The following is a 12139-nucleotide window of genomic DNA, read 5'->3' as shown; positions in this document are numbered from 1 at the left end:
TTTTTTATGCATAATAAATTGAAAAAGCACGATAACGTAATCCTTTTGAAACAGACTTGAATTTTTGTTAAAATTTTGTTAGATTTCGGCTTATTGTATTTATTTTATTATAATTAACATTGCAACGTTCCTCAATATGATTACCTTTATTGAATCTAATTTTAAATTTAACAAATATCAACTAAAGTTATATTAACAAGTTTCCTCTTTGGTAGTGGATTTTGACAAAGGATAAAAATGAAATTTAACTTCATCAATGATGTAATCGATTTCTAAGGGCTGAAAGGAAACCTTTAATTTGGGATGATTGAAATGTAATCGAATCAGTTCGTTTCCAATAGTGTTATGGCAATGTATGATAAGGGGAGTAGATCGGTTACTCAAAACCATTTCCATTTGGTGCCTGTTTGCAGAGAAGAACAATTCATCTATTTTTATGTTCGAAATGTGAAAGATCTTTAGAGATGGACAACAGGCGACAGTTTGCCAAAGCTCAATCTCAGATCTGCACATCCAACTATCGATAAGATCAAGTCGTTCCAGTTGTGGCAAAGCCATTATCAGCTTTTGCAGATCCTCAGCTGTCACGTCTTTTGATGATCTATGTAAGGTGACTTGTCGTAAGTTTATAAAGTTTTTAACGTCGAGTAATTTGTTGGGGGAAACGTCGTCTAAAGTAATTTTATCGATATCATTAGCACGCATCTGAATTACACAATTTATACGGGATATTTCTCTCAGAGCAAGTGTTCGAAGCCTGGGCAAACACACTAACATCTTAAATTGCTTTTCGCTTAACTTTTCACGATTAATCCAAAGCTCTTCCAGTTTCTGTAATCCTTCGATTATTTTCTCAGATTCATTTGTAACAGAAATGACACGAGAATCGCTCAGATTTAGTTTTCGCAAGTTCTTCCAATTTGTCAAGTGGATTAAATCAAATGGTCCTTCAGGGTATAGACTGTTCAATTGTGGAAATAGCTTCGCAATAAATTGTATGACCAGTTGTAAGTCCGTTTCTTCATTGCAATCGTAGTATTTGTCGTCAAATTCGTCGGCTTCGGAGTTGAAGTATTCGTCACTCAGAATGTACCTCAGTGATCTCATTTCCGGAAACTTGAAATGAGTCATACATTGTAATCTATCCGGTGTGACATCCCAAAGTTCCAATTGTTGCACCTTTGGACTAATGATGGACAGAAAGTCATGTATTATTTCTTGTTTCTTATCAAATTCTTCGTCAATCAAACAAAATTCCAGCTGATGTTTCCAAGTATTCTGGATATTTGAGTTTAAACGATTTGTTGCTGTGTCTTTGGTTGCTTCAAATAGGCTTAATTGATCTATTAGGTATAAATTCTTTATTATAAGCAGTTGACAATCATTGTTGAGAGTATCCATTTTGATATACGACTAAATTGCTGTCAACTTTTTTAATAACTTTGGTCAAATGAAGGGGTTATTAAAATGAGCGAATGAACTTATTTATTCTTGAAGCATGTCGCTCATTTCGTTCAGTTGGTCAGCTTGCATTACTGTTGTTAACTTTTCAATTTTGTGGCTAGCTTTGGCTATTTTTAGAGTTTGATCAATAGTTATCGTCAATGTTTTGAAAAAAAAATAAATAAAAAATTAACTAATTTTATTTAGAAGAAATATGTTTTTCCGATAATTTTTTGTATCTTTAATTTATTTTTCTTGGCTATGGTTCTTAGAACAAGTTAAAGAAAAAGACAAATAATTTTCAACTTAACTATTAATTAAATTTTATCTTGTCAAAACATTTTCTAGTTTAACTGTATGTGCACATGCATATTTGAATTGTTAAGAGAAAACATAGAAAACATGATAACATGATAAGTTACAAAAAAAAGAAAAAAACACTACATCAAATTTGTGGGCGCACTGGATCCCATATAATGATAAAGATCACCCAAAGTGGATCGGACTAGTTTCGCTTTAATGGTTGACCGGTTCAGACGTTTATAGGCCTCAAATCGATGGCAGCCGCCAAAGCTAAAATAATAATTGCCGCCTTTGCTGCCCGTTATCCACAAGATATCCACAGGCGGCACATCATCCTCTCCAGTTTCAGACTAAAAAGCAATCAACAAAAAAAGAGAGAGTTGAAGTGCAACAAGTAAACAAGTATTCCATTTGAATATATACAGTAAGTAAAACAATTTGCATATTTTTTTATAAAAAAAAATATAATAAATCTTGTTTTATTTTTAAAATTTCTTTTGGGATCAACATTTTTCAAAATAAAACATGTTTATTTATGTCTTTTTTTTTTTCAAAAAGTTAAAAGTACTTAAAAGTTTTCTAAAAATATGTTTTTTGACTTGTTCTTTAGAACAATAGTAATAGTAAAGAAAACTTACCTGTTGTCTTAAATTAAGTACATAAATATGTATGTGAAACATTTGCATTGTCAAAAGAATTGCCTGACATACTGTACTTACTTTGATCGTGTCCATAAGTGATTGAACTTTTAACTCGTCTAACACAGATGGTATTGGTCGCTTTATGACAGACATGGGCACATCGTGCACCTCGGAAATCCCTGCCGAATGTATTGTGGTGTCCATTTCTGTGTTATTTATGTCGTTGATGTTGTTTCCTAGCATGGTTATTTGTAAACACAATAAGGAAATAATAATAACAATGGTGCAATGAACCAATGTTGAGAAATTCCGTTGGCACGCACTAGCATATCTAACACATACCACGTTTATAAGGCAGCTAAACCGGATTTCACCAATATAATTTTGACTTTTACTTTTAAAGCTTGTTCATATTGTGTTTTTACTTAGTATATCGCAGAACATACTATAAATGGCATATTTAAGTTGTATTTTTAAATTGGATTATTTGTTAAAACACTTTTAAGCGAAAGGCGTTTAAATTGCAATTCAAAACGATTCAAAAAATAATTACGGGTTGAAAGCGAGAGCTTTTCTAAAAGTAATTCCCTATTGTCAGAATTTTAACCGTTAGATATAGCTATATTTGAAAAAAAAAAAAACACGATATATATACATTGAAAAACATATCACTTTAAAGCTGTCGTATAATCTTGGTAAACAATTAACTGTTGCCGGCGTTGCCACCCCATCGGTTGCTTACCGAACTTCGTTTTTGTTGTTGTTGTGGTGTCAACGGCTCCCTTTGTGTGGAACTGCAGATAGTCGGATCCGTTAGATGGTTGACGAAGAAGAAGAGGAGCTGTAAGGCGTCTGCTCGATGGCAATATGAAATGCCTAATGAAGTTCATGACGCGCCAGCAGCCAACAATTAAACGCAATTCCAATACGAGCAATCCAAACTTGTTTTTATGTGTAGCTTGTTGTATTTTTACCGCTATGTCTCTGTGTGCATGAATCCATGGTGTGAGTGTGTACAATATTTTGTTGCAGTCCATACAACGTACTTGTTGCTTATTTTTGTTTTCTTTTTGCTTTTTATATACATACATACGTATGTATGTATATTGTGTTTTGCATAATCAACAATCTTGTTGGACCGCAGGCCCCGCCAATTGCAGGCACTCATAAACAAAGGCAAAGTAACAACAACAATGTGATAAACGCAAATGAAAACGAAATTCTAATTCAGTACAATGTTGTTTATAGGCTTGGTTTGCTTATACACACATATAGAATCTTAGTGCATATACATACATACATATACTCCTACTTGTATGTACAATATCTGAGCACGTCAAGCATTTTGATTAGCTTTGCACATAGAGTTGTTGCCGCTTATCAGAAAGTAAAGATGAATATAAACAAAAGCTGATGAAGTGGCGAGCAAAGTGTGCAAAATTAACTTTACTTTCTTTTCATTCTGCAATCCAAGAGCTATTACTTTTTTCCTCTGCTCTTCATTTGTTTACAATTCCTTTGCGGCATCGCTTGCAGCACTGAGCGCCATTGTTGTACGCTGCACAGCACTGGTCAAGATTCAAATTTAAATTCAAATTCGAACCGACAAACTGCAATCAAATCAAATGTCATGGGTATTCCCCAAGGTCATCGTAAAGTTTTGCATAATAAATAGGCCAAGGCAGAAGCCAGATGAAGAAGAAAAATGAAGTTATTCCCCTTGACAATGAATCAGCAATGAAACAGTTGAAAATTAGAATTTTGTTTATTCTATCGTAACTGTATCTCTGTGCAAGATTGCGAACAATCTTCAATTAACCATTACGACGTGTTCGACAAGGCCAACAACAAGGCAAATTCTAAGCAATTTCTCGACTGTTTTCGATTTTGATTTTGCGGCAACAAAAAGGTAAACGACAGCGGAAATTCAACAGTTTCTTTTGGGCATCATTCACAATAACCTCGTAGAGAAGGAGGTTTCTTTTGATTTTATTTTTATTTTTGTTTTCAATAATAATGCATATTAGTTTAGTCAAAACAATCGTTTTGATAAGTAGTCTGATTATAGTGCAGATCGATGGGATACAAGGTGAAGCATTGTGAAATAATTTATAATAATTACGTCGCCTTCTTTTTATTTTTACCAGAATGAGATAAATTGATATTGATATATTTGTCTATACATTTCGATCTACGAAGTTTGCTACTTTTCTAAACAAAATCAGGACGCAAGGCAGAGAAAAGAAAACGTTACCTTGTTAATTCCACTATGATGAAAACGATATTGCATTGCAACGCTGTTATCGAGGACTAACTGATACTTTTCCCCTTTGCAGATGCCGATGGCAAACGAATTGTGAGCAAATATGAGAGCGTCAGTCAATTGTATCCACAGCTGTCGTCGAGCGAATCCTCGCAATGGCGTTATGCGGACAAGGATCTGCAACATCCCTGCAAACGGGACTGTGTGGAGCAACAATCGATGACATGCTATTATTACATGGTCGTGCATTACGATGACACGATGTCCGACACCTGCAAGCGATATTTGCAATCAAAGTATCGATTCAAACTGAATGGCAAGGAGTATATCGATAGTTTCAAATTGGCAGAGTTAGAGCCGCGCAACAGCGATGACTGCAAATACGCGGATGGCCTTGAATCCCCGATCATGGTGGTCAATGGCAAATTGCCGGGCCAATCGATCGAGGTGTGCCATGGAGACACCATTGTGGCGGACATCATCAACAGCATGCACGAGACGACAACGATTCATTGGCATGGCATTCACCAGAAATCCACGCCCCACATGGATGGCGTCCCCCATGTCACCCAGTATCCCATTGAGCCCGGCCAGGCATTCCGCTATCGCTTCGAGGTGGATCACACCGGCACCAACTGGTGGCACAGTCACACCGAACATCAGCGCGCCTTCGGACTCGCTGGTCCTCTGATTGTACGACAGCCCCTGAAAATGAATCCCCATTCGCATTTGTATGACTTTGATAAGACGGAGCATGTCATCATGATTCAGGATTGGGTGCACAACTTTGACGAGAGCATTGCCGAGAATATCCTCATCAATGGACGCGGTCGCAACATGAAGAAGGACACCAAGTCAAAGCCCACTCTCTATGCAACATTCAGTGTCATTCGAGGTGGACGCTATCGATTCCGTGTCATCTTCAACGGTGAGTCTACTATTCGTTAACAATTTTCATAAATAATCCCAAGTATTTCAAAATGATATGAAAAAGTTAATAACACGAAATTAGGAAACTTGTCAATAGGAAATACAATCTAGGAACATTTCAATTCGGAAGTAGAAATTATGGAAATGAAATGATTAAAAATCGCATCTTCAATAGACATTTAATCAAAGAGTTCCAAAACAGGGAAAAAAAGTATAAAACTTTTGATAAAGAATTTCGCATTTTAGCTCTGGCAATGTTTAATATTTTGGTTAAGTTTAAGAATTATTCTGTCGTAACATTTCGACCTAGTTCAGAATGTATTGTTTTGACTAGAGAATAAATTGCATTTTCATTTATAATCCTATTTAAAACAAAGTTAGCCGGAGTTGAAAGGATCTTAGGTACTTTTTCTTAATCTTATAAAAATTTTCCAAATTTTTTTACTCTGAATATATAAGTTTTCTAGTTTTTCTTTTTTTTTGTTTTTATACCGTTTTTGGTCTTAAATTTTATTCCTTGTCTTTTTTTAATGAAATTCTTACTAGGAATATTTTCTCTACACTGTATTTAAATTGTCTAGATTTTGCCTTTTTTTAATTTTTTTTTTTTGGTATCCTTAAATTTGATTCCTTGTCTTTTTTTATGAAATTCAAACAAGTCCCTTACTTATTCCGATTATCGCTTTTTGTAGGCGTCTCCAACTGTCCCATCAGCATGAGCATCGACAATCACGACCTGGTTGTCATCGCCAGCGACGGCAACGACATTGAGCCCGTCGAGGTGCAGAAGATAATGTTCCATGGCGCCGAGAGATTCGATTTTGTGCTGCACGCGAATCAGGATGTGGCCAATTATTGGATACGCATTAAGGGCTACAGTTTCTGTGCCAAGAACCAACTGCATCAGGAGGCAGTGTTGCACTATCAGGATGCCGATGGCCGTGCTCTGGACACGCACACGTTGAGCTATGCCTACGATGCGCCCGGAGTGATGCTGAACGAGCTGGGAGATGATGCTGGCGGGGATAGTGATCAGAGCATCTCGCTGGTCAGCTTAAATGCCCGTCACATTGAACCTGCTTTGACGCCGGCGCTCACCTATTACACGAGCATGAATGCCTTGGAGCTGCGGGGAGAGGGTTTCCGCTTTCAGATGGATGACATTACCTTCAGCATGCCGAAGTTATCGTTTCTGCAGACCCGCAATCTGGGCATTGGTCAATTCTTCTGCAATAGCACGCAGCAAGCGGCACTTGGATTCAATTGCAAGAGTCGTCATTGCAAGTGCTCCAATGTCATCCATGTGCCGGCCAATAAAAATGTCGAATTTGTCATTTCCAGCAAGTCGAATACTCCGCATCCCATTCACCTGCACGGCTACACGTTTCGTGTGGTCGGGATGGGTGTGCTCGGCGAGAAACGAATCGGTCAGATCGAGGAAATCGACAAGCGCACTCCTCTGCCGCGACGTGGACGCGGTGCACCGCTTAAGGATTCGGTGCAGGTGCCGGCATTTGGCTACACTATCATACAATTCAATTCGAACAGTCCCGGATACTGGATGTTCCATTGTCACATATCCCCGCACTCGGAGAATGGCATGGCCGCCGTTGTCCGTGTTGGCGAGGATATCGAAATGAAAATGTGCCCCGTTAGTAATTGCGGGCTTTGTAGTTCGGTTACGTAATGCAAACTTTTTACTAATGATTATTATTTATAACATGCATGCAATTTATTTAAAAATAAATACAAAAATCGTTGCACTCGGTTTGAATTCGAATTTGAATACCTGCATCAGTGCTGAACAGTGCTACAAGAGCTAATTCGATAGCAACAAGCGATTTATTTATATCGATATATATATAATAATTAACAACATCGATACTAAACCGCCATCATTATCGCCAGGCACGTGCGCTAGTTAATTGATATCGATAGGCACGCAGCTGTGCAATGTAAACATTAAGAGTTTGTTATTGTTTTCACTCAAGCTCACATAATGTCTGCGGCAGGGAATTGTAAGAAAAGGAAGCCCGCAAGTGACACGGACTCCGACGAGGAAGATGAGGCACAGATGCGACAATTCCTAGAGGCGGCCGATCACACGCTGCTCACAAATGATATGTTCCAAAGACAACAAAAATCGCACGTGTCTTCGACTTTACTGCCGGTAGATGCTCCGTCTCTTTCTACGCCTCCGGTTGCTGCACAACAAGAGATGCCCAGGAGCGAGCGTTACCTGGACACGGAGCATATGGCAGTGGGAAGCGATCTGCAGATCAGCGAACACATGCAGACACACATTTGGCGCAAACTCAGCGCAATTATCGAAACTCAAATAGAATTCTGTGAACCAAAAATAGAATCCAATGAGGAATCACAGCATATGGAGCCCATTAACCAGGTGAAACTTGTGGCCAATGCCGATTGCTATATTTCAAACGAAATCAAGCCGGAAAAATTGCCACAAAAGAAGCCCACGATAAAGAGACGGCAATTGGAGGAGGAGCCACAGGATCGATCTTCAATTGTCGTCAGCGGCGAGTTCATACTGAGTGGCCAGGACATGGAATGCTGGGCGAAACGTAAACCTCGCAAACATAAACTATTCGAGTACAAATCCTATGATGACCATGGCCACAAACTTCAGGCAATCGAGCCGACAAATGAATTCTCAGCCCTGCGACGCAAGAACAAATGGAACGAGTCGAAAATATGCCAAAAAAAAATAAACTAAAATAATAAATAAAAAATAAACTATAAAAAAACAACAAAAAAATCAAGTATTTCGTATTTAAAAGAAGAGGGAACTTTATGAAGTTTAAGCTCTTAATTTTTTTTAAAATTAATTCTTCTAAAAACTTTATCTAATTTAAAAGATGAGGGAAATTCATTAAGTTTAAGTTATTTATATTTTTGTTTAATTAATTTTCTTATAAACTTCATCTTATATAAAAGAAGAAGGAAATTCACCAAGATTAATTTATTTATTTTTTTGTTTAATAAATTCTCTTAATAACTTTCTCTTATTTAAAAGTAGAGGGAATTTATTCAGATTAAGTACTTCATTTCTTTTTTACAACTTATTCTGTTCACAACTTTAATTAAATCAATTAACAGGATAAAGCTGTAATTGTACATGAATCTTATCGCTGTAATTCATTTCTATGGGCTCAAAAGAAACCTTTAATTTTGGATGCTTGAAGCATGAACGAATCAAACGCTCGATTTCGCCAGAGTTACGAGTATATAGGGTTAGAGGGCTGGATCGCTTATTCAACGCCATTTCCATTTGGCGTCTGCTTGAAGAGAAAAAGTCCTCTTCTAGATCCATGATCGATATGTTTAAGATCTGAAGAGATGGACAACAGTCGACAGTTTGCCAAAGTTCCTTTTCCGAGCTCCAAATACGACTGTAGATCAAGTCCAAACGTTCCAGTAAAGGGAATCTCCTAATCATTTTTTTTAGCTCCCCGCTTGTGATAAAATCATCATTCGCATTCATTATAATCACTTCACGCAAATTTACGAATTTGCTCAAGTCGAGAAATTCGTGCAAGTAATAACAGTTGACTGTTATTTTTTCTATGTCTTTAGCGCGCAATTCAATTACAGGGCTTAAACCAGTTTCTTCCAAATCTTCCAAGGTAAGTATTCGAAGCTTGGGCAAAGTCACAAAAATTTCGAATCGATCGGCGCTTAGGTCATCAGGAACAATTTTGAGATCTTCCATCATCTGCAATCCTCCTTTTATATTGTCTGATTCAAATGGTTCGTTAATGGGAACACAGCAGCTCATGTCTAGTTTTCGCAAATGCATCCAATTTGTCAAATGAATAAAATCAAAACGACCCATAGGCCTCATATAATGTAGTCCTGGAAAAAGATCTCCCATTATTTGAATAACAAGGTCCGATTTCATGCTGTTTTTTATGCCGAGATTAGGAAAAAACAGTGTGTACTCCAGTGATCTCATTTCCGGAAAATTGTAGTTCGTCCAATCCTTAAGAATATCCCATGTGAGTTCGTATAGAGTCAATTGTTCAACCTTTTCACTAATGCTGAACAGAAATTCGTGCATTAGGTTTCGGTTCTTGTTGAAGGGAGTCGCATCCAAGGAAAAGCTCCGCTGATTTTGCCAAGTGTAGCGAAGATTCGAGTTCAATCGATTTGTTGCTTCGTTTTCGAATGCTTCGAATAGCGCAAACTGTTCGTCTAGACTTAAACATTTTAATATGAGCAATTGGCAGTCATCGTTGAGTGTATCCATCTTAATATATTTATAGTTTTCTATTACGCTTTAACCAAAATGTGTTCTTGACTTCTTAGTGACCGCATGGCTGGCAAACTAGCAATGACACTATCGAGATATCGAAGATATACTTTTCCTTTGTTGGTATCGAAGGTAGACCTTTTTAATAATTTGAAATTGTTAAATTTTAAGCGATTTGAAAAAGGTTAATTAAAAAAAACATTAAAACCAAGAGTTTTCATTGATTGTTTTTGGATACATTTAAGCAAAGATTTTAGTTTTAAATGATAAAATATTCCCTTACATTAGCACTAAGCAAATAGCCTATAGAGTTTTCATTTAATAGAGCGAAAATGTCCACAGACATTGCGTCCACGGGTGAAATTTACAATGGACCTAAAAAAAATGACATTTGCATATAGTTAATTTACCCTTTCGTTCTGTCTATTTTTAACTACCATTTCCTCTTACAAATTTCATTTTAACTTTTTAGTCCTTGAAATTCCGGCAATTCTGGTCTACACTGTAGACTCTACTTTATAATTATTTCTGCGCTTTCTACTCATCTTCGTTAGCACTCGTTCTTTCTTGCGAGTATATTTAAGTTTGTCAGTATAAAATATTCATTTAATATCATAATTTGCATCTCTAGGGAATTAATTTCAAGATCACATTAATTTAAGATCAAAAAATCAACAAAAGATGACATAAAATTAATAAATAATCCTGTTTGTTAAATTAAATTAAGGAATTGTAGTTTAGTAAAATTTAATTTAAACAACTGAATAAAACAATTAATACATAATTGTATATTCTTTGATTATACATAACTAAAACGAAGGTTTGTTTTTATTAGTTTCTATAGTCTATGGTTAAGCCGATTTGAGCTTCTTGTTGCTTTTAGTCGCCGTCTCCTCAGTTTTCCGCTTCTTCTTTTTCTTGGCGGATTCCTGGGCATCGTTATCATCAACATTGCCGTTGGTTACGGATTTATCCACGCCATTGGCTTTGCGTTTGCGTTGCTTGACGGGCACAACTTCCTCATCCTCCTCCTGTTTGTCATCGTTAGTGAGATCCACATAATTTGGATGAGCAGCATTATTCAAGAATTTTGGCGAAACGCCAGTTAGCACAGATTGACGAATATCGTGCTCCTTCTGCTCCAGCGTCTGTGTGCTGGCCAACATCTTGCTGCGTATGCTATAATAATTGGAAGCTGATCGTAAATTGATGGTAGCCTCGGCACTCTTCTTCTCCGCATGTCGCAGCTTCTTAGATGTCTTCTTGTTCACCTCGATGCGTTCCTTGTAGTTCCGTCCAAAGAACGGATGACGTTCCGGCAACCGGAACTTGGGTGGTTTACTTTGCTTTGGAAATGCATTGGTTTCATCATCATCAGCACTGGGTTTCACCATATTGAGACGCTTGCTGACGATCATGTGTCCGACCAGTGGCATCTGACGCAATGTGTACTTTCCCCTGGCATTCACATAGCCAATGGACTGACTCACTGGCTCCGAGAAGTGCGTGGTTCGCACTTGAAGATTGTCCACATAGCGACGACCAGGCATCTTAATCCGCTTGCTGGTCAGTGCACTCGGATCCACTCCCTTGGGACACTGCACCACCCAGACATCATGGACGGCGAGGTCAAAGTTCTCCAATTCCACGGCGCTTTCGCTGTCAAAGAGATCCTTACGGATCTCAATTTGATCCGTCTCTTCCAGAAATTCGCGCTTGCAGGCCTTGGAAGTCTTATGAACACCTAAGACATTATTGTTATCTTTTCCCTTCGCGAATGTCGCTTGTGTTATACTGATCTGCAAGTAAATTATGTGTATTAGCGAGGTTTCACTTTACTTTACCATTTACTCACATCTTTTTTATCTTCGTATTCCGATTTAAAATACATTGTAAACAAACGAAACAAGCAGCGGATAAAATAAAAAACACCAAGAGCGGCAACTGCACGTGGGAAATCGGCAGTGTTGTAAAAGGGCGCTACATGTCATCGATTAAATTGCATAGAAATGTTATTGATAATATTAAAAAAAACAACTGCATATGCAAGCTTATTAAGTACTTTAATCCTTAAATTTTATCAGTTAATTAAAGTGGAAAACGCTTCCAATACATAAGTATTGGTATATATATGCGCTACATGTTATCGATTAATTGTTTAAAACGAATGCTGCAAATGTTAAATAAAAAAATATGTATATATAGTGTATGTTATACATAAATCATAAGTAATAAATTTCAATCAATATTAATCATTAACAATTCACAATTTGGCCATTTTGCTTT

At 37.2% G+C, this 12139-nt stretch overlaps 4 protein-coding genes across 4 annotated transcripts; 2 read left to right on the top strand and 2 right to left on the bottom strand.

Annotated features, from left to right (window-relative positions):
* Window positions 1-1741: 1741 nt before the first annotated feature.
* Window positions 1742-3600, bottom strand: LOC117793821 (putative sulfiredoxin). Its single transcript, XM_034634243.1, has 3 exons — window positions 3130-3600; window positions 2466-2623; window positions 1742-2096 (listed from the first exon to the last, which is right to left on the bottom strand). Exons 1-3 carry the CDS (start codon window positions 3476-3478, stop codon window positions 1884-1886), a joined length of 720 nt encoding a protein of 239 aa, XP_034490134.1. The 5' UTR covers window positions 3479-3600; the 3' UTR covers window positions 1742-1883.
* Window positions 3601-4337: 737 nt separating this feature from the next.
* Window positions 4338-7366, top strand: LOC117793798 (laccase-1). The gene is made up of 3 exons (XM_034634217.1): window positions 4338-4476; window positions 4724-5578; window positions 6273-7366. The coding sequence occupies exons 1-3, from the start codon at window positions 4404-4406 to the stop codon at window positions 7265-7267; spliced, it is 1923 nt and encodes a 640-aa protein (XP_034490108.1). The 5' UTR covers window positions 4338-4403; the 3' UTR covers window positions 7268-7366.
* Window positions 7367-7523: 157 nt separating this feature from the next.
* LOC117793820 lies at window positions 7524-8325 on the top strand. Its single transcript, XM_034634242.1, has one exon. The coding sequence runs from the start codon at window positions 7580-7582 to the stop codon at window positions 8315-8317; it is 738 nt and encodes a 245-aa protein (XP_034490133.1). The 5' UTR covers window positions 7524-7579; the 3' UTR covers window positions 8318-8325.
* A 2245-nt stretch (window positions 8326-10570) lies between these two features.
* Window positions 10571-11832, bottom strand: LOC117793813. The gene is made up of 2 exons (XM_034634235.1): window positions 11709-11832; window positions 10571-11652 (listed from the first exon to the last, which is right to left on the bottom strand). The coding sequence occupies exons 1-2, from the start codon at window positions 11742-11744 to the stop codon at window positions 10705-10707; spliced, it is 984 nt and encodes a 327-aa protein (XP_034490126.1). The 5' UTR covers window positions 11745-11832; the 3' UTR covers window positions 10571-10704.
* Window positions 11833-12139: the final 307 nt, after the last annotated feature.

This window comes from Drosophila innubila, chromosome X, assembly GCF_004354385.1.
Source record: "Drosophila innubila isolate TH190305 chromosome X, UK_Dinn_1.0, whole genome shotgun sequence".
Taxonomy (NCBI): Eukaryota; Metazoa; Arthropoda; class Insecta; order Diptera; family Drosophilidae; genus Drosophila; species Drosophila innubila.
The sequence above is the reverse complement of the archived record's forward strand: the minus strand, read 5'-3'. Positions and strand labels throughout refer to the sequence as shown.

Excerpts from the sequence above, each read along its gene's own strand:
- LOC117793820 (XM_034634242.1), top strand. The coding sequence starts at position 7,580 with ATGTCTGCGGCAGGGAATTGTAAGAAAAGGAAGCCCGCAAGTGACACG.
- LOC117793813 (XM_034634235.1), bottom strand. The coding sequence starts at position 11,744 with ATGTATTTTAAATCGGAATACGAAGATAAAAAAGAT. Across the intron at positions 11,653-11,708 it reads AATACGAAGATAAAAAAGAT|ATCAGTATAACACAAGCGAC; the intron begins GTGAGTAAATGG and ends ATTTACTTGCAG.
- LOC117793798 (XM_034634217.1), top strand. The coding sequence starts at position 4,404 with ATGCATATTAGTTTAGTCAAAACAATCGTTTTGATAAGTAGTCTGATT. Across the intron at positions 4,477-4,723 it reads GCAGATCGATGGGATACAAG|ATGCCGATGGCAAACGAATT; the intron begins GTGAAGCATTGT and ends TCCCCTTTGCAG. Across the intron at positions 5,579-6,272 it reads ATTCCGTGTCATCTTCAACG|GCGTCTCCAACTGTCCCATC; the intron begins GTGAGTCTACTA and ends CGCTTTTTGTAG.
- LOC117793821 (XM_034634243.1), bottom strand. The coding sequence starts at position 3,478 with ATGTATGTATATAAAAAGCAAAAAGAAAACAAAAATAAGCAACAAGTA. Across the intron at positions 2,624-3,129 it reads AACAACAAAAACGAAGTTCG|GAAACAACATCAACGACATA; the intron begins GTAAGCAACCGA and ends TAACCATGCTAG. Across the intron at positions 2,097-2,465 it reads CACTTATGGACACGATCAAA|TCTGAAACTGGAGAGGATGA; the intron begins GTAAGTACAGTA and ends ATTGCTTTTTAG.